General features: G+C 39.5%; 1 protein-coding gene across 1 annotated transcript; it reads right to left on the reverse strand.

Moving 5' to 3' along the window:
• Window positions 1-3,339: 3,339 nt before the first annotated feature.
• Window positions 3,340-26,415, reverse strand: ANXA9 (annexin A9). Its single transcript, XM_063440503.1, has 12 exons — window positions 26,247-26,415; window positions 20,686-20,782; window positions 14,963-15,054; window positions 10,763-10,876; window positions 9,939-10,029; window positions 8,732-8,811; window positions 8,593-8,652; window positions 8,327-8,417; window positions 7,624-7,719; window positions 6,652-6,710; window positions 4,810-4,932; window positions 3,340-3,527 (listed from the first exon to the last, which is right to left on the reverse strand). Exons 1-12 carry the CDS (start codon window positions 26,292-26,294, stop codon window positions 3,465-3,467), a joined length of 1,014 nt encoding a protein of 337 aa, XP_063296573.1. The 5' UTR covers window positions 26,295-26,415; the 3' UTR covers window positions 3,340-3,464.
• Window positions 26,416-27,019: the final 604 nt, after the last annotated feature.

Genomic DNA, 27,019 nt, shown 5'->3' on the forward strand with positions numbered 1-27,019 from the left:
CTCACGTTAGTGAATAACCCTGTGAATCTGTCTTCAGGTACGGTGTATAATGTCAGAGTAAAGAAAACAGACAAATCATGGCCAGTGACAAAGTCACACATGGATGAAATGCAAATGGCTGCCCCCATCTTCTATAAAATTCAGACACCATGGAACAATAATTATAAAAAAGACACATTTTATTACTTTTGCATATATCTGTGCAGACTTTGCTAACTGCACTTGTTTTTAGAAATTACATTTATTTAAAAACAAAAATTGCCCCTTTAACACAGATTATAATGCCTGTTGTATAGAAAAAAAAAGCATCTGTCTACAAAATAACTTTACTAGTTCATACTATGAAAACATACATTGCATCATTGCACATTTTGGGAAATAATGAAAATATTATAAAGTCTATGTCGCAATATTAAGCTGTTGTAAAAAATACAACACATTCCTTTTGATTTTGTTATTAAACATCTTAAGTTTCCAAAGCCAAGTATTGTGGGTTTCTGACACAGAATAGACCTATGCTGCAGTAAATGCTGGAGATGCTGTAGTGAATGTTATTTCTCAAAAAGGGGATGTAGTGGCAATAAAGATATTTTCATGCTAATAAAATGTAAATTCACTTTTTTTTATTTACTATCCCTATAAGTGTGTAAATCTTTGAGCTGGAGCATAAAAATACTAATGGAAAAAACATAGGGCAGGCCATACTGTCCATTTCCCTTTAATTATTTCTGTCAAGCTATATGAAGGTTCATCCAGTGTACAAATCTACTGTATTTTTGGTGCCACCTAGTGTTCAGTTTTGGCATTCCGACCTTTACTGCCAATTTAATTTTAGCAACTGTATTTTTTATTTACAAAGATAGAGATGGGATCAGAGTCTGTTTTTAGGTCGGCACAGTGATGTCTAGAAGTTCATCCATCCATCCATCAGTCTGGTGCCTTCCCCCAACCACATGTCAGTGTCACCTTATCTGTAATACTAGTCAAACAGGGCAAGGACCTTAAAACAAAAAAATCTCAGAGCCTAAAATAGGTATTTATCCTTATCTTGTATAGCAATTTCTGATTTGTCAACCTTACTTTAGTATTATGGATTGAAATGCCAAAACTAAACACTAGATGGCAGCAAAAATGGAATTACGTTCTTTACACTGGAAGTACTTGAATAAAAGCAGAGGTCCTGTTACCTTTAGTCCATCTAGTAGGATATAATATATTAATTTATAGACAATGAAATTATTTGCATAAAGCCATGGGAGATTGCATATAGTTATTTATGACAATATATTTGACCAATATTCTGATGGTAGTCTGGGCAGTTATTATGTCTGGAGTCATAACCCCAACACTTAAAAAAAATGGAATTTATTTAAAGGAATAAAGGTTAATAGCAAGTCAGATGCATGCTGGGAAATAGACAATATAATATCGAGATTCTAAACTAAAATGTCTGGGGATGGCGGGAAAAATGTCCAAAGTGGGATGATAAATACTGGATTTAAAGCACTCCAGTAACAGAACCTAGTACATAGAAAGAGAGAGACAGTCCGAAAATTATTTAGTATTTTTTATAGTAATTACAAAAATCTGGTATTTTCCATTTGGACGCAGTACAGTTAGTATATTTATAATTCCCTTATTTTCATAATAATTGTAATAATCTCCAGACTTAGGAAACACTGCATTTATTCATTATACAAACTAAAGAATGAATGAGAATAACTTTGCCATGTATTGCGTTAAACATCATATGAAATGCACTATTCGTCAAGAGGGTGACACAAAGACCTTAATGTTCGTGAGACCACACTTGACCAGATGGAGTTAAAATACTTGTGACTCAATGGAAACATTGAAGGTTTCAAGTAGGAGGTCTCGGAATGAGTGACCAGATTCCAATGATGAGTAACGGTGATCTTTTCTGCATTATCCAATGGATTAAGCTACAATTCACCAGCCTCCCCCGTTGGCGTTGAAGGAAAGTTCCTCCTTGATCACAGATGGTCATTTCAATAATATATCTAGGTTCAAGCTTGGTATGGTCTATATATATATATATATAGATGTAGACCACCCAGGTGCAGCAATAAGTACACAATAAAGGTAATTACTTCCCTTATATATCAGGTTGTAACAAGAGGATTCCTCAAAGGTCCTCAAAATGCAAATATAAAATATAAGATACACCTAAAAAATCAAGACAGAGAAAAAATTCATAGGGCAACACTATACAATCAAAAATAAATAATGCACTCACAAGATGTCAGAATGTTAAGAGCCCGTCAAGATATCTTTCAATGCTCAGCCACGTGCGTCCTCAGAGTCCAAGGGTACATGTCAGAAAGGAAAAAAAAACAAAAAACTGGACATAGTACAGTAATGCTAAATATTTATTTTTCATTATTATTTTGTTTATTTTTATTTCCATTTCTATTTTTATTTTATTTTCTTTTTTATTTTCTACTTTTTCTTCTTTTTTCTTTTCCCCTTCTCTTTTCCCCTTTCCCTGTTTAGGATTATAGCTTGCGAGTTCATTAGCTTTTCGACCTCTGTAAGTAGTACTCACATAGGCATATTCATTTATGTGTATATTTGATTTACATCCAATTCATCCTATATATATTTAGTGTTTGGTGTAACTCTGCCTGATACCTGATGCCTTTAGCATTTTTTCTGTCTTTGAGATTTTCTCGATCGCATGAAGTGGAGCGCATGTGCGTTCCACACGCGGATTGATGACGTCATCGTGGACCGCCGACGGGTGGAACGCATATGCGTTCCACGAAAAAACGGAAGTCCTTATTTGGTAATGAACTGACGAGGAAACCGGGAACAGGTGACTCCAGCGTCCCCGATTGGGGGAACGAACGATAAGAAGACCTACAAAAGGAATTCTGGACTCTGACATGATGTGATGTTTTGTTTTATTTTTGTTACTACAACATTGTATTTTATTGTATTTTATTTTCTCCTGAGGAAGTCTCCATTGGGAGATGAAACGCGTTGAGTTGTACATCATTATTTATTTTGGTCTCCCATCCGGCTGAAACCGAGGGACACAGAGACTTATTGATGAGCTTTTTTATTTTTCACTTTCTGTAAGTGCATTCAATTAAAGTGTCTATTTATATTTAGCATTACTGTACTATGTCCAGTTTTGTTTTCTGTTTTTCCTTTCTGACATGTACCCAGTACCCTTGGACTCTGAGGACGCACGTGGCTGAGCATTGAAAGATATCTTGATGGGCTCTTAACATTCTGACATCTTGTGAGTGCATTATTTACTCAGAGGGGCCACATTTTTGATTGTATAGTGTTGCCCTATGAATTTTTTCTATGCCTTGATTTTTTAGGTGTATTGGTTATGGTCTAACATGATCAAATGTTTAACTTAATAATAAAACATCTTATTATAATGGCCACAGTCATCTTTCTTCAATGGTTGGTAAATGTAGGACAAGTCTTCAAATGTCTTCTGCTCTACACAGCGCCAACAAGCAGGACTGAAAGTCTCCCTTTACTTCACTCTGAAAAAAGAACGCATTGCAGAAGTTATGTGATTGATCAATGATGATATCCATACCATACTGGATATTCACATTCCAAGAAACCTGTCATTTTGCTCAATGGACTTTGGATTTGAAGTTAAATGCATCTTCAACTTTGCACTCTATCCACATTCTCCCTTCGATAGCCCCCACTTTCCTCAAGCTGTCACCCACTTACCACCAAAGCCCCCCCCCCCCCCCCACATGTGTATCAATGCGTCACACAATTCCCAAGCACATATAGTAATTTAACTATAGCTCTACAGGACACTTAAGGTGCCAGGTTGCATAAGACAGCCTTCAAGCCTCAAACAACTAGTGCATTTTAAGAATAGTTGTTTGAGGACGGGAACTAAAATTACATTTAAAAGAATGCTGCATTGATTTTTTTTTTGATTTTTTTTTACATTTGAATAGAAAGCACGGATTTTTTTACTTCTGTTTTTTGCGGGGGTTTGTGAGAAAAACAGCTTACAAAGCTGCAGACCTGCTGTCTGCAGCCATTGTAAAGCATGCCCTTTTTCCCCAGCACAGACTTTCAGTCTTTACAGGGAGTATTCCAATCAGAGGCTTTTCATTGAGACTCCTCTGTGCTGGAGCTCTGAGCACGCACACATAACACGGACAAGGTTTACCGATGGTTTTCTATGAGCTATAGTTCTGCTCCTTAAGAATGAGGGAAGACTGGTGTGCACTATCCCAAAGTGCCTGATCTTGCATTAGTTCTGTGGAAGCATAAAAACGACCTGGCTGACAATTAGACAGGCAGGAAGTTTTTACCCTCAATTATAAAAGTGGTGATTTCTATGGCACATTTTTGTAAACCTGCCTACCAGGCCACCTACGAATAATAATAATAACGAGTATTTATATAGCGCCCTTCTCCCAGTGAGACCCAAAGCACATTTCAGTGCACGCTCTCGGAATTAACCGAATAGATATTATTATTACCCAATTGAAGGTACTCATATTATTGACCTCGGAAGGATGAAGGGCTGAGCTGACACGGGTTTGAACTCGTGAACTTGCATTTTTGAGCAGGCTCTGTAGTCAGGGAATTTACCAACTGAGCCACCTCACCAAAAGGCATAGAATGTGGGCAACATGTAAAATAAATGTGGCCAATAAATATCAATAAGTCTTTATGTTTTGTGTAATATTTTTACCATTACCCTTTTAGATTATGTTTTCTAATTAATTGAAGAAAGCACAGTACATGCAATGCTTCAACCTTGGTTACAACAAGATTATCCCACCCTACCTTGATGGTTGAGTAGAGAGACTTTCCGTATTTCTTCCTAAACTCCACTCGGATGCTGAGCAGATCAATTTCACTCCGAGAAATCAGAATACGGGCAAGGGTTTTATCATTTGTCCCCGTACCCTGCAGGACAGGAATATAAAGTTATTTTCTTATTATAATCTCATTATACTCTAAACATTTTAAAAGGGGATCCAAGTGCTGTAGTGCAATTAATAATCTTTAAGCTGCTTAACTATATAGTAACGTGTTAATAAACTATTGGGGCATTCTGCGGGATGCAGTGGTTATGGTGCTCGGGGTGTTTCTTTGACTTATTCAGATGACAGATTTGTTTTATTCCTCTAGCTCTATTTCATGTTTGGCCTGTTTTATTGTACAGCCTGAGCAAGCAAAGGCAGCCATTTTGATCTGTCATCAGTGGGTGAGCAAATATGCAGCCATTTTGATGTGAGTACTGGGAACAATTATAATGAAAGTAACTAGACTGTGAAACATTCAAGTCTATTTTGAGAAAAGGGTTTATTATAAACACAGACACGCTGGTATATTACAGACAATCTATTTTTATAGTCACACTATGAGGGCACTGAACACCATCACTGCAGCTCTGTTTATGAAGAGCATAATTTACAATAGTAGAACCTCCATTTATATCCAAACATTTAAAACTGATGAAGATAGGACTGTAATTCTTATCACTCAAGACAGTTGAAGATGGTGGAAGTTTATGCCCACAGTAGAGTACCGGCAACGTCTAAGATGGATACTCCCCTAAACCTTATGGACCAGGGGTCCTCAAACTCCGGCCCCCCAGATGTTGCTGAGCTACAACTCCCTTGATTCTTTGAATTACATAGATAGCCAGAGAATCATGGGAGTTGTAGTTTAGCAACATCTGGGGGGCCGGAGTTTGAGGACCCCTGTTACAGACCTTTAGTCATATGACCCCGCTACCCTGAACCCAGTATCAACAACAGTGCAATCACTCCAAGCTTTTGGTAAGGCAGCCATTTTAGTGCCATTTGCAGTGCTGCCAAGCCCCTCCCATAGACAACATGCATGTATTTTATTTCCTTTGTGTCTTCTTTGGGGGTTTATGAAAAGCAAGCTTGCAAAAGCTGCAGACCTACTATCTGCAGCCATTAAGCCCTCCTCTTTCAGTCTTTGTGAGGAGTAAACCAATCAGGAGCTTCTCATTGAGAATCCTCTGTGTCGGAGCTCTGAGCACACACACACACACACCCACACACAACACAGACGAGACTTTCTAATGTGTTTTATACCATCTTGGTTAGTGCCTGAGTATTCCGCTTTTTATTTAACTGGGTTATTATATAAAAGGATAAACTGTCAGGAATTCAATGTGAATTTAGGGTCAAATGTCAGCTACAGTATGTTTTAAAATGAGCTGCTTTGGTTTAAATTCTCTTTGAATTAATTTAGAATTCCGGACAAGTCCCACTTTAGGAGTCTCCATCTATCCCCATTCCCATAGCCCTGTTATAGGTCATTGTGGTATCTTTCATTGAGATTTTATATGACTTACACAAGGCTGTATAAAGTGTAAGATGGATTCCATTAAGCAAGTGATGTCTGTGTGTTGTTTTAAATGTCACTGTGTCGATAGGCCATTTTGTCACAGTGATCTGTCCTTTCAAAATTAAACAGGAAGCTAACCTACAATAAATCCATTTTGTCATATTTTACATTTATAGTATTTAAAAAAAAAAAAAAAAAGTCTGATATAGCCCAAATTCCACCAGTGGCACATTCGTTTCTAAGAAAATGTCCCTTTTAATCTACGAAACCCCCATATTTATTAGCATCTTCACTTAATACCTTCATTGCGCTGTGCAGTCTGTCGGCAAAATAAAGTGGCGTGTTCTTCGTTATAGACACTGTAGGAAAAATACACAAGGGGATCACTTCACATCTGGGATTTATATAACGTTAAGTCGTGTATTTAGTCGGCGTCACTAATAATATTTTTTGGGTAAAATGCACGCGCCTTACCTCTCACCTTACCAACTGAGCTGCTACAAAAACATCTAGCCTTACCACCATACAAACAGAATAATCTCCCAATACATAACCTCATACTACAAATATCTTCAGAAATACATTTATTTATCATTCACACCCACAAATATAACTACCGGTACTTTAATTTAAGAAAAACGGTAGGAAATCAATAAGTTTACTCTTATAGGCTCTCTTTCTGCAGGACAGATAATATCCAGTTAGAATTGGTTTCCGTACCTTAGACCATATTACATTGTTTAATTATATATACTGTTCCTTTAATACCCAGAGTCCATAATATAAAGAGATCCCATCATTTAAACTAGGGAACATTCAGTTAGGATGCAATTCCGAAACATATTAATATATAACAGAAATCAGAATAGAGAGAATTGTCTTAGAGAATATTACGTAAGTGAATGTGTTTATCTTTATGATTGATTTCTGAATATAGCTGACGCACTCAATTTAGCCAGACAAATTATCAAAGAGCACATCACATCTATTATCTAGAAAGAGGAAAGTAATCTTGATGAAGTTTAACAGACAACCCTTTATATCTAGGAACTCCCAATAACTAGAACATGTATTGATACTAACCTCTGATAATACAAATGTAAATAGAATATTGGGATTGGAAAAGAAAAAAATTATAAATCAGGTTTTCTGTAAAGATATTTTGACCAGTTAATCACAACTAAAACAGCCCACTGGGGATTACATATTTGATTAATTGCTTTTTTCTTGTTACACAATTATTTTAAAAAATAAATAAAAAAAGACACTTACCTATTGCCAACAAGGCTTTTTCGAAATCCCCTTTAAAATGTTTCTTAATGTCTTCCTCTATATCCACAAAGTTGATTTCCTTGTACTTATCAAACACTAAAATAGCAAAAAAATTAAACGTAAATTGAGATTATCCCAGACTATAACAAAATCAGAATGCAAGGTATCATTGAGCAGAATTCTCGTATCCAGACACTGCGTACATGCTACGGCTCTCTCTACGGATCTTCCTTATACTGATCCGTACCTGGAGTCCTTCCTCTGTATATGAGGGCAGGACAGGAATCCGGGAGAGGTAATGGGGATCGCTGACCAATAAATGGTAATAAAATAGAACATAAAATGATTCTACAATCTCAGATTCAAGCAACGGTCTTACAGCAGTGGTTATAGTTGCTAAGAAAGATTGGACATTAACGGCAAAAGCATAATAAACTGAAATAAAAAAACAATGACAATGTAAAGAAATGGCTGCCTTTTGAATTAACTTTATTATTTCAAAATAGCAGCAGGAACTAGAAGGGCAACACTGGCTGTCCCATTTTAGAGATATGTGCATTATTCTGATAGGACCCCTATGATTCCTTTCTATGTAGTGCCAATGAGTAGCTTCCACTGTGACAACCGTTTGACCACCAATTAGTTTCTTTAAATGTTGGACAAATAGGAGTAAGCTATCAACCTCCAATTTGGACAGACTTACCTCTTCTGAGATGTCGTGGGCTCCTCTCTGCCATAATTGTGATCCACTTGCTGACGATGGGTGTCTTTTTAGGTCCTAATTCACTCAGAATCTGGAGGAGATAGTAATAAAGAGCACATTACAATTTAAATTTTTTATAAAACAATATAAACATACACATTTTAAGATGTTGGAGATTCAGCATTGACCATGGTATGGAAAGCAGGAAATATCTCAAACTGTCACTAGGGGGAGCAGTCAAACTGTGTCTTGCTATGTAAACGAACCTGAGAATCCTGTTCAATTCGCAAATAGTCAATAATCCCAGAATCCTTTTCTCTCTTACACTGTAAGGAAATATACATTGTATTACGTCTGGTACACATCAATTTATCTCAGTAACAAAGACATCGTTAGAGCAATTACCTTAGTTATCCCTAGAAGCAGCCCTGAGTATGGCTCACTTGTATCAGATATAATGTTTGTTTCCAACTCTGCTTTAAACTCTGAAATGGTAAATTGAAATAGCTTTATAAACTAATACAATAAAAATATATCACAGGCCAGAGTCACAAATTGATATATTCTAGCTGCTATAGAAACCTGCCACCCTTGAAGAAATCAAGTGCTCGATAACTGATTAATTGTCATACACTTGTTGTACCCCCAGGACTGTGTGTCGTCCGGTTACTGGGTGGGAACTGGGTCTTTCTGCATTTTAACTGACTCTCTTCTAGGGAAAGACGTGGCTGGGCAGGGACAACCAGCTGGGTTGCTAGCAGGCCCGCTACAACTGACAACTGTTGACCTGGCAGGGCAAGTACAAGTGAAGTACAAAACTCCTAGATCTCTGCATGTTTGATTGTACACACATGATGCATTCAATACACGGGTTTGACAGTCGGAGGCTGGTGGACTGCAAGGTGTGGCATCACTATCCCTGCATCCTTCATCACTATGACCTGCACAAATTGAAGAAGCATTCACAGAGATGTGAGACTCTGTTTTCACCTGACTCCATTACCAACAATGGCAATCGACCCATCTGACCCAGTCTGTAGTCTCCAAGTATATATCCAACTGGGCTAATCCAGGCATCGACAGCACAAACCCACAAAATGCTGAGGTTGCTAAGGTCTTACAAAATTCCTACCTTCTACCTTATGTCTGTACTACTCTTTCAAAAGACATCGCAAAGTCACTTTCCATTTTTTTACAGCCCAAGAATGTTGCTGTGAGAATGCTGCCCATAAGCCTTGTAGCTTTTGTGGCTATTGCCCCCGTGATCCCATTGCCAGCCATCCCCTGACTCCATGCTTACATGAAATGTATCATGTGACATCCAGAGTTATGTCAATGAGGTCTACAGTGAGGGATTCAACGCAAGGAAACAGTTACAAAACCCGAAATAGCTTAACTGAACTCAGTAATTCAATGCTTCTTCAAATTGATCGATTTCCCCCTCCACTTTTCTCCCAAATTTGTAGCATTCAGCCATCTATCAGAAGTTCTAAATATATGCAACGCTATATGATGATGATTAAAAGTCTTTAGCACTTTCTGTATAATGGCTTCTAGTGGACTGGACTCCAATGAGTTTGCTAAATAAAAGCTTGGGTTTGTGTATACTTACGTTCCCTGTAGAGGTTCTGTATGTCTTTGAGCTGCTCATTGGACCTGGTGCATATGATTTCAGTCAGTGTTGATTCATCTGTGCCCAAACCCTACAAGGCAATAAGAGCATGAGACCTTTGTAAGCCAATTCCACGTGTTCTAAACCATTTATAACCTATTTCTAGATATCATAGACCAGAGCTGACTGTGTGCACCGCAGTACTCCATGTAGGTCTTATAAAACAATGTTTTCTTCCTTTTTAAGGTAAGTGATCTATCAGAGAAATTTTGGTAGACATAAAAAGTCTGTAGTGGCCAACTCTGGAGCCAAACTTCAGTCTATGCTAAACTTCAGTGTCATCTATGTATTGAAAGTTCTTAAATACATGGTGAAATATCTAAAATCTTTAGATTGAGTTATCGCCAAATGCCCCCAGTTTACCCTCGTGATACATCAAATTATCTTCCGACAGAAACTTCCCAGCTGGGTAGCTACTCCCAGTAATCTTTAGCAAGATGTCATCGTTTTTAGCTCCTTTGACAACTGTGGTCAGTTTGTCACTCCAAGAAACAATACATATTAATCTTGATAACGGGGGAATAAACAACTGGATCTTCTCGTCGGCTAAACATCTGCTGGTGGGATGAGTGCATTGCTGCTACTTATTTCTGTTTTTTTCCTTTAGTGGGACTGCCTTTGCATATCTTCGCTTTGGGGTGTCCAGTGTCGATTCCCCACCAATGTTAAAAAGTCTAATCTCCAAATGCAGTTAGCTTTTCCTGGCTCATCGCTGCTTACTGAAACATAAATTGCAGGTGTCAATGTTTGAAAAACGTTCTCACCTTCATTGCAGATTTGAGTTCCTGGACATCATATGCAATGGGGGTCTTCAGCAAACCCACAATCACGTTCTCCAGGTCTCCTGACAGAGCTTTTTTAATGTTTTCTATCAAATCCTAAAGGCAATATAAACATATATTTATCTGCATGATCTCTGGGTCTGGAATGCAATATCTACACTTTGATTATAATATGAAAAAATACATAATAAGCACATCAGTTTGAGGAATAGCAGAGCTATTCACTAAAGGGAGAATTCAAAGTAAGGTTCAAATATAAAGTCAAAATATTCCAACTGGAAACATTCTGTAAGTTAGGTAAGCTTTCAGGTTGGTTAAATTTGAAATTCTCTTTGAATCTCACTTTAGTAAATAGTTTTGTATTTTTCTACCTCAATCCCAGAAGGCCACACAACAATATGCAAATCAGCACAATCTCTGGAATGCTGCAATAACAGACAGACAGAAAGAAACAGACAGACAGAGGGAAAGACACATAGACATAAAGACAGACACATGGAGAGACGGACAGCAGACAGACAGAGAATAGAGGAAATGGGGATTTAGCTTTATCTGGCAATATGCGTGTTAGAATGTAGATAAACAGACGTGGACAGGTGGACAGGTTTAATTTTAAGGGTCTCTGCGTGAGTCACTCTCCTAAGGGCCATTTAAACAGACCAGTTTGGTTGCTTTAACACATACCAGTTTGCTGCAGTTTCTGTGATGTTAGTTACTAAGAACTGATTTTACTACAGACACAGCATTCCGAGCATTTCACAGATTACATTTATTACAGGAAGAACGAGGAAGTTACTTCAGCTACGATTGCGGTTTAATTTGAATTCAGCATCCAGCAGACGTGTGATCTGGCACAGTGTGTTGTGTAATACGGAGAGGACGGCCATCGCCAAACACCAGACAGTTAACATGGTCATTGCCAGACAATGTTTCTACCACAGATATACCGTATATACTTGAGTATAAGTCGACCCGAATATAAGCCGAGGCCCCTAATTTTACCCCAAAAAACTGGGAAAACGTATTGAGTATAAGACTAGGGTGGGAAATGCAGCAGCTACTGGTAAATTTCTAAATAAAATTACATCCTAAAAAAATTACATTAATTGAATATTTATTTTGTGTATATAATGAATGCAGTGTGTGTGTGTGTATATAATTCAGAGTGTGTGTGTGTGTGTATGAATGCAGTGTGTGTAGTGTGTGTGTACGAATGCAGTGTGTGTAGTGTGTGTGTATGAATGCAGTGTGTGTGTGTGTGTGTGTGTGTGTATGTGATGCAGAGCGTGTAACCTTGGTGGGGGGTTGGCATTTTTATTATTTTTAATTATTATTATTATTATAATATTACATTTTTTTTTATATTATTATTTTTATTTTATTTTTATATTTTAAAATTTTGTATTATATTATTATTTACATTTGTATTTATATTTTTTTGTCCCCCCTTCCTGCTTGATACATGGCCAGGGAGGGGGGCTCTCATTCCCTGGTGATCCAGTGGCATGGGCTGTGTAGGATGGGGGCTGGTAGCGAGCTGTAATTACCTTTTCTGCAGCTCCTGTCAGCTCCCTTCTCCTCCGTTCCAGTCAGCTCCCTTCTCCTCCGTTCCAGTCAGCTCCCTTCTCCTCCGTTCCAGTCAGCTCCCTTCTCCTCCGTTCCAGTCAGCTCCCTTCTCCTCCACTGTAAGTCTCGCGGTCTGAGTGCCACGCGGAGCGTTGCCACGGTAACCCATGGCAAAGCTCTCATGAGACTTACAGTGGAGGAGAAGGGAGCTGACCGGAACGGAGGAGAAGGGAGCTGACGAGAGCTGCAGAAAAGGTAAGTTACCGCTCGCTGCCAGCCCCCAACAAGCCCGGCGGTCCTTGTCTGTATTATGGCAATGTAAGTTTCCATAATACAGACACTGACTCGAGTATAAGCCTAGTGGGGTTTTTTCAGCACAAAAAATGTGCCGAAAAACTCGTCTTATACTCGAGTATAAACGGTAATTCAAATCTACTTATCAGGCAACCTAAGCACCAAATCCAGAGGAATAAAGTCTTCATCGGAGAGGACAACATAGGTGGCATTATATATTTATTATATATAGAGAGAGAGAGAAAAAGAAAGAGAGAGAGAGAGAGAGAGAGCACCACAATTATGGAATAACCTCAGGGACACAGTCAAATCTTCATTCAATCTAAAATCTTTTATGAGATCTATGGCAATATAACTCACCACATAATGCACCTGTCACGGTTGAATATATTTATCATCTGTTATATGTTAAATTTATATATGTGTGTATGTGTATATATATTTATAGTTTGTATATTGTATTTTTGTAATATTGTACCTTATTTTATCGATGCAATGTTTGTGGGCCCAGGACATACTTGAAAATGAGAGAAATCTCAAAGTATCCATCCTGGTAAAATATTTTATAAATAAATAAATATTCCTGGATCCCATACCATTCAACTGTCCCAGATTCATCGAGAAAGATTTTGAAGGCTCTCCCACATTGTTATCCCTACAAAGTGCAACATAGCAGAAGCGTAAAATAATATATGGGTTTTCTGTCCATACCGGAGCATTTCAGGTTGACACACCTTATTTTGGCAGAGCCCTTTCGAAACATGCCCCCTCCAGTCCTACCTTAAAGGGACACTATAGTCACCAAAACAACTGCAGCTTATTGTGTTTGTTCTGATGGGTATAATCATTCCATTCAGACTTTTTTCTGTAAACAATGTCTTTTCAGACAAAATGCAGTGTTTACATTACAGCCTAGGGATACCTCCATCGGCCACTACTCAGATGGCTGCTAGAGGTGCTTCCTAGGGCAGTGCTGCACAATGTTTAGCACTGCCATGCAGTGTCTCCACCTTATGCATGGAGACATTGAACTTTCCTCACAGAGATGCATTGATTCAGTGCATCTCTATGAGGAGATGCTGATTGGTCAGAGCTGTGTTTGACTTGTGCTGATTCTGCCCCTGACCTGCCACCTTGGAAAGCTCAGCCAATTCAGTACTTTCCTATGTAAAAGCACTGTGATTGGCTCAGATCAACACTTCTGATGATGTCATCCAAGCAGGTAGATGAGGGGCAGAATTAACATCAGCCGACTGGAAATAAAGGTAAGAATTTACTATATTTAGGAGGGTCAAGCAGGGACCAGGGGGGCTAGATGGTGGTTTTAACACAATAGGGTCCGGAATACGTTTGTGTTCCTGACCATATAGTGTTCCTTTAATATGTGTTTGGAGGTATGGAATCCAAAATGATGCCAGTTAGGAAAAAGGTTGGTGCAGACCTAACCTGCCTTTTGGGCATCACACTTTAACTCCATATTAATGTCCTACATTCCCATAATGGAAAATAAAGTCTATGTTGCCAAAGTTAGCCATTTTATGAAATAGATTTTTGTGGGTTTTGTTGGCTTAGCATAATGGGATTTGTCATCCACAAACATCTGCAGTGCTGTTCGTAATAATTTATTTTTATGTTACTCATTGTTACTAGTGACAAAATTTCCCATGATGCTCTGTCAAGGTTCAGTGGGAAAGATGTGGCTCATATAAAAGGGTTGTGATATGGGGGTAGGCTAAATAAACCCCACTAATAGGGGGCAGGAAAAATAAGCCAGAATACAAAAGCCACTGGCCATGGGCGGACTCTTTCTTGATTAGACCTGACTGACCCATAACAGGGTTATATCTCAGGTCATCGTTATTGGAGCAGATATTTGTGTATCAGATATAAATGAACACAAGTCTCACTTTGCTCAATTCATTCTTCATCTAAAGGCATTGGCTTCCTTTAAACCAGTGGTAAGCCACCTGTGACACTCCAGGTGTTGTGGACTACATCCCCCATAAACCTCTTACAGCTATTATGCTATCAAGGACTCATGGGAGATGTAGTCTGCAATATCTGGAGTGCTAATGGCTGCCTACCCCTAACTTAAACAGGAAATCGATAGCTACGGTGAGTTTATCACAAGCATACGTGCAGGGTGAGATGCTTATTGAACATGCATGGAATTATAAGAGTTCTACGTTCCACCAAAATTAAAGGTTTTTAAAGGATGATAAATGTCGTGATCTTAGGTTGTTAATGCCGTAGAAGGAGTTCCCTGGATTTGAAACCACCGAACGCAAGTATACTATTCTATTTTTCAACACATTGACCTACCTGCTGAGTTTGTTCCTTGTACAGTCGCACCACATCCTGCCTCTGTTCATTATTCAGATTTGTCACCACATCAATAATAGTTTGTTGGCTTCCTGTTATCATTAAAAACATCATTATAAGTTACGTTTTCATTTGAATTTGGGGAAAACACTTGAATCATTCGTTGTGTTGAGCTATTTTTCAATTGCATTTGTTTGATTTGTTCATTGCAAACAGCTGGAAGTCTGTAAATTTTGACAATAAACCTGATTTTCAATGGAGCTTAAATGATTTGAATTACAACTATGTGTATACATATTTATAGTATATTTTATATCTTCTCACCACCAAGTTTTGTAATCTTTTTTTTTTCCAGGTGTCTCTAGCGGGAATAGGGCATTATTTTGCCTGTATAAAAGTACCGGTACTTAAAGGATAATTATGATATTAAAAAATGTCCCTTAAATGTTTAATGTGTTATCAACATAATTATCATCATCAATTATCTGGTTATTAAAAATAATGTTGATCTTCCGACCAACATTCACATAGGGGAGCATTTGGGAAATAGTGATCACAATATAGTGTCTTTTGAAATAAACTCAAAAAACAAACAAAAGCACATGGGTTCTACTAAAACATATAATTTTAAAAAGGGCAATTTCCATAAGATAAGGGGAGCTTTACAATATATTGACTGGCATAAACTCTTTAGTGAAAAGATTACTGAGGGTAAGTGGAATATCTTCAAACAAATATTAGAAAGGTACATTTCTCGGACAAATCAGAGGCATCCTATAAAACAGTGTTCCCCAACCCCCGGGCCGCGGACCGGTACCGGTCCGTGGATCAAACGGTACCGGGCCGCCCAGGGGTGTGGGGTGTGCGAGCCTGCCGGCTAATGCAGGGCTGGCATTGCCCAAGTGCCAGCCCAGCAATGTGCCTGCGGACCGGAGGGGAGATCAGAGATCTCCCTCCCCGGTCTGCAGGCACATTGCTGACAGCCGGCAGGGGAGGGAGTGAGAGAGGACCCGGGAGCTCTTACCTGCAGCTCCTCCGGGTCCTCCTCTCGCGAGATTTGGAGCGTTGCCACGGTAACCACGGCAACGCTCCAAATCTCGCGAGAGTGAACTCTAGCCCTGTAACTGGGCTAGAGTTCACCTCACCACCAGGGAATCCCCACCGGACCACCAGGGACTAAGAAATGTCCCCCCTCCTCCCAGTAAAGGTAAGAAGGGAGGGGGGACATGAATATATTAATTTTAATTAAATAAATTTTTAAAAAGCCTCCTTACCCCCCATACACACTGCCCCATACACACACTACACACACTGCCCCACAAACACTGCCCCATAAACACACTACACACATTGCCCCATACACACACTGCCCCATACACACACTACACACACTGCCCCATACACACACTACACACACTGCCCCCACACACACACTACACACACTGCCCCACAAACACTGCCCCATACACACTACAAACACTGCCCCATGCACACACTACACACATTGCCCCACAAACACTGCCCCCATGCACACACTGCCCCACAAACACTGCCCCCATGCACACACTACACACACTGCCCCATACACACACTACACACATTGCCCCACAAACACTGCCCCATACACACTACACACATTGCCCCACAAACACTGCCCCCATGCACACACTGCCCCATACACACACTACACACATTGCCCCATACACACACTACACACACTGCCCCACAAACACTGTCCCCATACACACACTGCCCCACAAACACTGCCCCATACACACACTACACACATTGCCCCATACACACACTACAAACACTGCCCCACAAACACTGCCCCATACACAGACTGCACACACTGCCCCACAAACACTGCCCCATAAACACACTACACACATTGCCCCATACACACATTGCCCCATACACACATTGCCCCATACACACACTGCCCCATACACACACTGCCCCATACACACACTACACACACTGCCCCATACACACACTACACACACTGCCCCCATACACACACTGCCCCCATACACACACTGCCCCATACACACACTACACACACTGCCCCATACACACACTACACACACTGCCCCACAAACACTGCCCCCATACACACACTGCCCCACAAACATTTCCCCCATACACACACTACACACACTGCCCCACAAACACTGCCCCCCACACACACACTGCAACTCTCACACACACTGCCACCCTCACATACACACTGCACCGCTCACACACACATACACACAATTTTGAGTCTATGTCTTTATGTGACTGTGTTTGTGATTTTCTGACTATGTATGTGTCTGCGTGTTTTTTTTAATATATGTGACTGTTTGGTTTTTTTTTGTCTTATTAAATCAAAACAAGCGGGCCACGGAAAAATTATCAAACGTTTACCGGTCCGCGACGATAAAAAGGTTGGGGAGCACTGCTATAAAAGATATAAGGAAGCCAATAATGCATGCAAAAAGGCGTCTAAACTACAAAAATGAGGATGTGATATCCATGGAGAGCAAAACGAACCCCAAAGCATTTTGTTTTTGAATTCTTTGTTTATTCTCAGCTCACCATCGTGAGAGGGGCTGACTTTGAGTTACAAATGTGCATGTATGCAATAACATAACAAAATTATATAAGGCATATATTATATAGCAATAGCATGTGTAGGGGGCTGTACAGTGACCTGAGGGTTTTATGTTTTGTATAGACGCTTAGGACCTCACTATGTGGACTATTGTTCTTATGTTCTCTCATACTAATGGCTATGTCAAAGGCGAATGAGTGCTCTCCCCGCTAGTGGCATGTCTTGCTAAGTGGGGTTGCTGTCAAATGAATGCCGTTGGCAGGAGATATAGACCATAAAATATATTCAATAAAAAGAGAAATTATAAGCAAGAGTAGACATTGATATAAGATAGTGTATACCAGCCTTGCAGCCATCCTGCAGTAAAGTAATACAATGTGAGCAAGATATTACTTTGCTGCAGATGGATTTAGATAGACTGGGGGACTGGGCTCTCAAATAGCAGATGGAATTGAATGTAGAAACATGCCAAGGTATGAACTTTGGGGTAAAGAATGCAACTTATACCCTAAATTAGGGTTAACGACATACGAGAAGGATTTGGGAATTGTTATGGACAATAAACTAGGCAACAATGTGCAATGCCAATCAGCAGTGGCCAAAGCCAGTAAGGTATTGTCATGCATGAAAAAGGGCATTCATTCTCGGGACGAGAATATAATTTTGCCTCTTCATAAATCACTGGTAAGACCACATATTGAATATGCTGTGAAATTTTGGATACCTGTTCTAAAAAAGGATGTTATGGCACTAGAAAAAGTGCAGAGGTGGGCTACAAAATTAATACAAGGAATGGAACATTTTAGCTATGAAGAAAGGTTAACAAATTTAAACCTCTTTAGTTTAGCAAAATGTCGCCACAGAGGGGATATGATAACATTATACAAATATATCCAGGTTCAATACAAGCCATTGTCTGGAAATCTATTCAAAAACAGGACTATACATAGGACATGAGGTCACGCATTTAGACTGGAAGAAAGGAGATTTAGTCTAAGGCAAAGGAAAGTTTTTTTTTTTTTTTTAATTCTTTATTTATCAAGTCATGCATATCAAGTGATCATGACAAAAGGCAAGGTAATCAATTAGCGGTTAGTATAATAAAGCACAGTGAATGAACATATAAATACTTGTTGAACAGGTTTCACAGTAATGGTAAACATTGGTTCCTCAGAGCTTCCTATATACATTTCACAATCTGTGTACCCAAGAATCGAGCTAGTCTATTTAAAATACGTCATTTTTACTCGTAAGTGTGATGGTTACTTTATATTTTCCCTTTTTCTCTAAGTTCTCCATTCCTCCAGTCATATATATCAATTGATCGTGACAAAAGATAGAGTGAGCAGTGAGTAATTCACAGTTTGTACCATAAAGCACCGTGGAGGAAAGAGGAGGAAAGAAAGAAAGAGGAATAAAAACAGCATGGAAAGTATCGTTGTATACCTTGCACATTTATGATAAGCGTTGTCATAGCCCTTTAAGTATTTTTACTATTCGTGCATACTCTGAGCTGTTCGGTCTGTTGTATCTGCTTCCGTTAAGCAAAGGTTTTTTTTTAAAGTAAGAACAATACGGATGTGGAATTTCCCTGCCTGAAGAAGTGGTTTTATCAGAGTTTGTACATGTGTTTAAACAGCAACTAGAGGCATACTTGCAAAAATATAACATTCAAGGATATAATTTTACAATTGTAGGATAATGGCTTCTTGATCCAGGGATAAATCTGACTGCCATTCTGGGATCAAGAAGGATTTATTTCCTAGTTATTAGAAGTTAAATTAAAAGTGCTTCAAACTGCCTTTTTTGCCTTTTTTGGATCAACAGAAAAAAAACTGATGTGAGAAAGGCTGAACTTTTCAGACTATGTAACTATGATGTAACTATGTAATACATGCATTATAAATGTAATGTATAAAAAATAATGCAAAAAAAAAACAAAAAAAACAGACAACTCTCTCCTGCAGAGAACAGAGCTCAGTCCAAGCTGTGTGTGTGCAGCCAAGAAAATAAAACGTGAAATATCTCTTGATTGGAATCTCTGCACCGACCAAGCCTGTTTGGCGAGCTCTGAATATGTGCTTAGTGCCCTGACAGCATTTTGCAAAACTCAAGCGTGTCTTCTGGTGCACTTAAACTAAGCTGAATGAGACATTTCCCTAGTGTTCACCAATGCCAAACACAAGGGAACTGGTAACTGACCAGGACTGTGGACAAGAGCAGACATTCGAGACAGTTCTGCCAAACCAGGGAACAGTTGTGAAGCATGTTATATACCTTTATCTGTGTGCCGGTGGGAGTCATCTCATTATCTACTAGTATAAGCGTAATTGTGATTTTTTTATTTTTATTAAAATGGTTTTCTTATATTTACATGTTAATTTAATTGTTTATTTAATGATTTTGTACCTAATAATAATGACTTACTTTGCAGAGAAACTGCTTAAAACTACAAGAGGGCTGGGGTGTCACATTTTTTTCACATTTTTACAACAGTTTTACTTGGTGTCGAAACACTGAAGATAAAAGGTCTTATTGGACGATAAACTTTTGATAGGCATTTTACAGAAATGTAATTGCACGAATGCTTTAATAAGACAATATATGATTCGTACCGATGGTAACTGTATACTGCTGTTTTGGATTGTTTAACTAATAAAGAATATTTTAACACAGTAAAGGAGTTTAAGCATGCGTGGGATAGGCATAAGGCTATCCTAACTATAAGATAAGGCCAGGGACTAATGAAAGTATTTAGAAAACTGGGCAGACTAGATGGGCCGAATGGTTCTTATCTGCCGTCACATTCTATGTTTCTATGATTTTAAGAAAGTTATAGTTGGGGAAAAAAGTGATTGAAAACCCCTTCCACCTGAAGTCATTGGATAGTCAATGTATTGAATGTTAAAATTGTTGTTATATTGCCCAAATCTACAGCATTTGCTTTTTCTGTTCTCTTCTGGGCCTAGAGAGAGTAAGAATATATATATACAGCTATATCTCCATTCTCTGTAATTCTGACCTGAGATGAGCTAAACAGAGGTCGTATGAATGGGATGGATACAGTTCCAAAAGGAATGCATGTATTAGACATACTTTATCTCATTGTACAAAGGAATAAACAAACCTTTATTTGGCAGACTTTCTCTAAGTTTCTCCACTTCAGCATCAGGGTCAAAGTTCTTCTGAGCTCTCACAGTCCCGAGTGTGCCCCAAGCACCCACCTGTAGGATAATATCAAAGATTGGATTGAAGGAAAGTCACAAGATACATGTTCATAGATGGGGCATTTCATTAGTTACAGAGTCCTTGAATGATAGGAAATGTAGGGGTTTTGTCAGGTACTTTCATTATCAGGACACCAGGGGTGAGACTGAGACTGCTCTTATTAAAGTCACCAACTACCTAATCACGGTTAAATCCAAAGGGCACTACTCCATACTAATTCTTCTTGACCTCTCTGCTGCCTTTGACACTGTTGATCATGTTCTTCTTCTCCAAACTCTTCAATCACTCTGTCTCTGTGACACTGTCCTCTTGTGGATTTCCTCCTATCTCTCCCAATGCTCATTCAGTGTCTCCTTTTCTAATGATACCTCCTCCCTTTGTCCTGTCTCTGTTGGGGTCCCCATTGGCTCTGTACTTGGTCCTCATCTATTTTCTCTTTATACTGCCTCTCTTGGCAAACTTATTACCTTATTTGGATTCCACTACCACCTGTAAGCTGATGACACCCAGATATTCCTCTCCTCCCCGGACCTCTCCCCTGCAACGTGTCACTGCTTGCCTTTCTTCCATCTCTGACTGGATGTCCTCCTGCTTTTTTAAAATCAATCTCTCTAAAACTGAACTCCTTGTCTTTCCTCCTCCTAATACTGATACTCCTCTCTCACTCTCCCTTCAAGTTAGTGGTACCCACATCAGTCCATCCTTGCAAGTGCGCTGTCTTGGCGTTCTATTTGATTCTGGACTCACATTTGAGCCTCACATTCATTCTGATACCAAATCCTGTAGATTCCATCTTAAAAACATAGCCCGCATCCACCCCTTTCTTACGCAAGATGCTACTAAGAAACTTGTCCATGCTCTGGTAATTTCCCGAATGGAATATTGTAACCCTCTCCTGATTGGTCTTCCCACAAGTCGTATAGCCCCGCTACAGTCTGTAATGAATGCTGCAGCTAGACTGATTTTCCTCTCCTGTCGCTCCTCTCACACCTCTCCCCTCTGTCAGTCCTTACATTAGCCTTCTGTATCCTATAGGAGTCAATTCAAGGTACTAATCCACACCTATAAAGCACTGAACAATTCTATCCCCTTCTATATTTCTTTACTGATCCGCAGGTATGCCCCTTTGCAATCTCTCCGCTCTGCCCATGACCTTCTCCTATCTGCTGCTCTCACCCATACAGCCAACTCACGCTTGCAGGACTTCTCGCGGGTGGCTCCTTTCCTTTGGAATAGCCTGCCTACCACCATCAGACTCTCCCCAAGTCTTCAATTGTTTAAAAAGTGCCTTAAAACCCATTAGGAAAGCTTATGGCCTCCCAGAGTTACCTGTGCCTCACATACCTGTCCCTTGCTCTCTCCTAAAGGGCAGCACTCTACTCTCTCCTCCAGCTCTGCTTCACTCCACCTTGTTTGATTGCTACCACGTGTCCTGTTGTGTTTTACACCCCACCTCCTATAGACTGTAAACTTGTTTGAGCAGGGCCCTCTTTAACCTATCGTTCCTGTAAGTTTTTGTAATTATCTCATTTATTGTTAAATCTCCCCCTTTGATAATATTGTAAAGCGCTACTGAATATGCTAGCGCTATATAAATACTAGTAATAATAATAATAATAATAATAATAATAATAGAAGTAGTAAATTATCTAAAATATCTTAGAACAGCCCTGCCGCTAGCCACACCCCCACTCACACCCCTAAAATGAAAGTGACCCTCTTTGTACATTTGTTGGGAGGTATGCAAATAAATGAGTAATATAATGTATGTATTAGTGTAAATGGAAGTGAAATGCTTGACATTGTGCACATATCTCAAAGCTGGTTCTTCTCGTTAATCTAACTTAAGCTTAGAAAGAACAAACAAGCCTCGGGCCATTTTCTTCACAAAGGACGACCTCTCTTTTTGGTTCATTCATCGGTTTGTATTTTTACGCAACGCGACATTGGGCACTTTTATAAAGCCAATGATATGAACACTTACTTACGATGACATCAGTGGAAAGAAAGTTAGGCTGTACGATGATTGAAGAATAAATAGACGACATATTATTTACATTTTTAGGACATAATAGCTCGACTGAAAACATTTTCCGAGGCATCTATGTTTCCAGTGAATCTACTTCAGTCTAAAATTTCAAATTCACTTTTTTGAATTTATTTTTCAATAACAATTCACACATGAGCAAACCATATCCTTTTCAGTAACAAAGGTTAATTATTGTTTTAGATTTAAATACAATTCTCTGTGTTTACCTTCACAGCGTGGTTTATTATCTGTGGGGGTTTTTTTTGTGTCTCTACTGCGCTACTACCGTGGGTGTGTCTTCCTGCCTATCTCACTGTAAGTCAGATGGTGCAATTTAGTCCCTTGCATCATGTTGTGGAAATAAGGAGCAAGTGATAGGTCTGTCTATTGTTTGAGGATTGGATCTATAGCTGGTGCTACGTCTCCGACCTATACCAACTCTGAGAATCAATTAATGCAGCTCAATAGCTTTCCTTCACTTAGAGCCAAAGAGCCCCTTTCTCAGGGACAACCACAATTTTCAGAATTGTATTGTCCTCTGAAAAGCTTGCCGTCTGTGACAGATAATTCAGCCTGTTCTGCAGAGCTTGCAATCAGTTTGCAATCGGCCTGCTATATAGGGCTTGCAATCTGTTTCGGGCCCTGTAGCCTAGTGCACAGAGCTAGCAATCTGCTTCATATTCCACAGTCTGCTCTACAGAGCTTGCAATCTATTTTATTGGGGTCCCTCCAGCAGAGTTTCGCGCATGATCTTATTATTAATATTGAAGGTAAGTTGGCTTTCTCTGGAATGAGGCCATTGCCAAGCTCATTGTTAACTCGAAAGGTGAAGCTGCTACTTGTAGCAAGGCTTGATACACAATAAATCATATCACATTTCTACCGAGTTCAACTTCAAAAGTTAGTTCCAAAGAAAGGCACGGCCTGAAATTCACACAGTGCTGCTTTGTTACGAATCGACAAGCACATAATCAGCAGGAGTGATGATTAAGCAAATATTTGTGGGAAAATAGCAGTGAAATTCATGCAGAATCTAAAAGGCAGATAACTGCATTAAAGCAACGCTCACAGCACCATATAACCATTATAATGCACTGCAGTGATTATGGTGCCAGGAGACCCTTGGTGCCCCTATTGTAAGGAAGTCAATAATTTTAGAACCATTTGAGTGGCGACAGGCAGAACCCATGTAAGAATTAAATGGTTACTAATAACGATAGGGGCACCAGGGCATTATTGGCACCATAACCACTGCAGCACACTGTATTTTCACTTAATCCATTGATTGGTCCATTTATAGTCACAAGAAAACATTTTGTCATTTCACTGTACTTTTAAAGATAGTATTGCTTTATACCCTCCTCCAGCCTCTCTGTAGTCATTGAGCGGGGGTCAATGCCTTTTTTTAAGCAGTGTATATAAGGCGGCTGCCACTGATCCAAACAGTTAGAAAGACCAACTGCTGTCTGTAGAATACAGGGTACGCAGCATCTCACACTGGAGGGGACAATTAAAGAAACACTCTAAAAACCATAATCATCACAGCACCATTCCCCACCTCCACCACCTCGGCCAGAGAGCTTCAAGCTCCCAAGTAGGAAATTGCACTAGCTTTCCTGAGCTAAGAGCTGCCTACCGGGGCTCAGTTTAGACTCAGACTGAGATAGTGGAGGTGGGTAGTGGTCCCCGGCAGATAACAGGTAAAAAGTCAAACTGTTCTAAACCATTTGACTACTTACAATGGGGTGCACCAAAGCATTCCTAGTACCATAACCACTGCAGCTTACTGTAGTGGTTATGAAGTTTAGAATGTTCCTTTAAAGGGACACTCCACTGCTTCAATACAAAATCAATTAAAAAATCCCTGTTTAGTAGATATACTCCAAATGAAAACTTGCATGCATTTAATTATGTATTTTTTCATTGGAGATATACCTAAAATCAGCTTGCAAAACCTGCAGTTCTCTTGTCTGCTGCCTTTGCAAACCCTCCCCATCTAACCCCAGATTTTCTGTGTCTGTCCAATCACAGACTTCCCAACGCAGTTCAATGAGAAGTCTTTGCAAGGCAGGTGCTCTGGGCAATTGCTGCCTCTTGATGTTATCTCCACTGAGCTACCCAAACCAGGAAATAATATTACCTTTTGTCTGCTTTGTCATCCAATGGGGTGTAACCGGGTTAATTTATTCGTGGTGGAGCTGATGGTAGCACCGATGACTTTGAGGGAGACAGATACAGGAGTAACAACATTGGAGGGAGGAAAGACCAGAATTTCAGTTTTGGTCAAGTTTAGTTTAAGGAAGTGGGCAGCCATCCAGTTAGAAACAGCAGAGAGGCAGTCAGAGACACTAGTCAAGAGGGACGGGGAGAGATCAGGAGAGGACAGGTAGACTTGTGTGTCATCTGCATAGAAATGATATTGGAAGCCAAAAGAGCTAATGAGTTTTCCAAGGGAGGCAGATGGAGAACAGTAGGGGACCAAGGACTGAACCTTGGGGGCACCAACAGAGGAGTTGGGGAGAAGAAGCAGAGCCAGAGAAAGAAACATTGAAAGAGCGCTGGGAGAGGTAGGAGGAGCACCAGGAGAGAGCAATATCTTGTAGACTGATATTGCGGAGGATGAGAAGAAGCTGTTGATGATCAACAGTGTCAAAAGCCGCAGACAGGTCAAGGAGAATTAGGATAGAGTAGTGACCATGAGATTTTGCAGCGAGTACATCATTGGATAGTTTGGTATATCTTACATATCAGAAACATATCTTACAGTTGCTCAAAGTGTTCTTTTAATACATATTGCAACTCAAACATGACTTTTCCATTATAGCTCCCATTTAATGTAACCTTATTCAAAATGGATCGGAACCTGATTTCTAAAATCTTTTGTGAACTAGAAAATGAATCACAAACAGTCTCCATTGGTCCAGGATTAAGGGATTGCCCAATAGAGCTCTAAAAGATAAAATTTAAAAAACCGAGCTGGTAGTTATTTAGGACTGGTTCTTAGCTAGCACGGGAAAGCATTCAATGAGTAATTTACTAGAAGCCACAACTTACTTGTTAAACCTGTGTTCCCAAAAATATTAAATCACAGATCTAATGGTCTGAACCGAAAGCACAAGCCTCTCCTTCAAACGTTTGATTGTCCTACTCTAGATCTGAGCAAAACCACAAAAAACAGATATGAGGGCAAAAATTGGTTGTTTTTCCTTCTACATCCTTTGGTTCAAGATCTGTTCAAATGTCTATTCATAGACATCTGTAAGAGGCATCTGGGAAGAGATCTGTGTACCCAGCGTACTCAATCATAGCTAAATAAAGTAAAGCATTGGAAATGCTTAAATTCTCCTTGCTTTGTTCGCTGCTTTATTTAGTTATTACAACACACACACTAATTCATAACACATTATAAGTCTCTGCTGCCATTCACTTACCTTGTCTGCAATGGAGAGGGAGCTTAACATTTCTTGAATAACCGTCATCTTCTCTTTTACAGTAATCTAGAATATAAAGAGTCAATCCTGAATGTGATTCTGTAGAAACCCACTGCCTGGGAGCTGTCACAGTCCTACAGCCTATCGCTTGCTGTGACAATGTATAACTGGTTCTAGCAGTCCTTAAGTAAGCAGAGAAGGGTGGGGAGTGGGATGACACTCGCTCCTCAATGGAACAAAGTCATGGAATGCCTCAGATAATGTATCGTTCTACGGGAGACTTTATGTAGGGTGACAAAGTAGGTGATTTGTGGAGAAATGCAAATTTTATACCAAAGCAGCAAAAAAAAAAACTTTTAAACAATTCAAAACTCAGCTTTTTCATTTTCCTGCTTAGCTATTTTGGGTTTAAATGGTCAATTTCCTTGTCAACGCCTCCCCGATTTCTAGACCAGTGAATAAACACAGTATAAAGGGCTAATTTGTTTAGAAATATTTTTAGGACAAACTATGACCTAGCAATATTGCAAATTAGCCTGTGATGCAAAGGAGATTGTCACCGTGGCAACAGCTAATTTTCATAGGACATCGGGTTGGTGTCGCAAATGGTGGGAGATCGTTAGTATAAGTACAAAGAAATGTTGACTTTTTTAGAGATTGTGTTGATTTTATTTTGTGACTGACTTGGCCATGTTTCAATCGCACACTCAGCTCTTTCGTAATGTCTTGGGAAGTCGAAACGCGGCCAAGTTAGCCACAAGTCAGAATAAAAC

The sequence above is a fragment of the Pelobates fuscus genome, chromosome 13 (genome assembly GCF_036172605.1).
Source record: "Pelobates fuscus isolate aPelFus1 chromosome 13, aPelFus1.pri, whole genome shotgun sequence".
NCBI classification, from domain to species: Eukaryota; Metazoa; Chordata; class Amphibia; order Anura; family Pelobatidae; genus Pelobates; species Pelobates fuscus.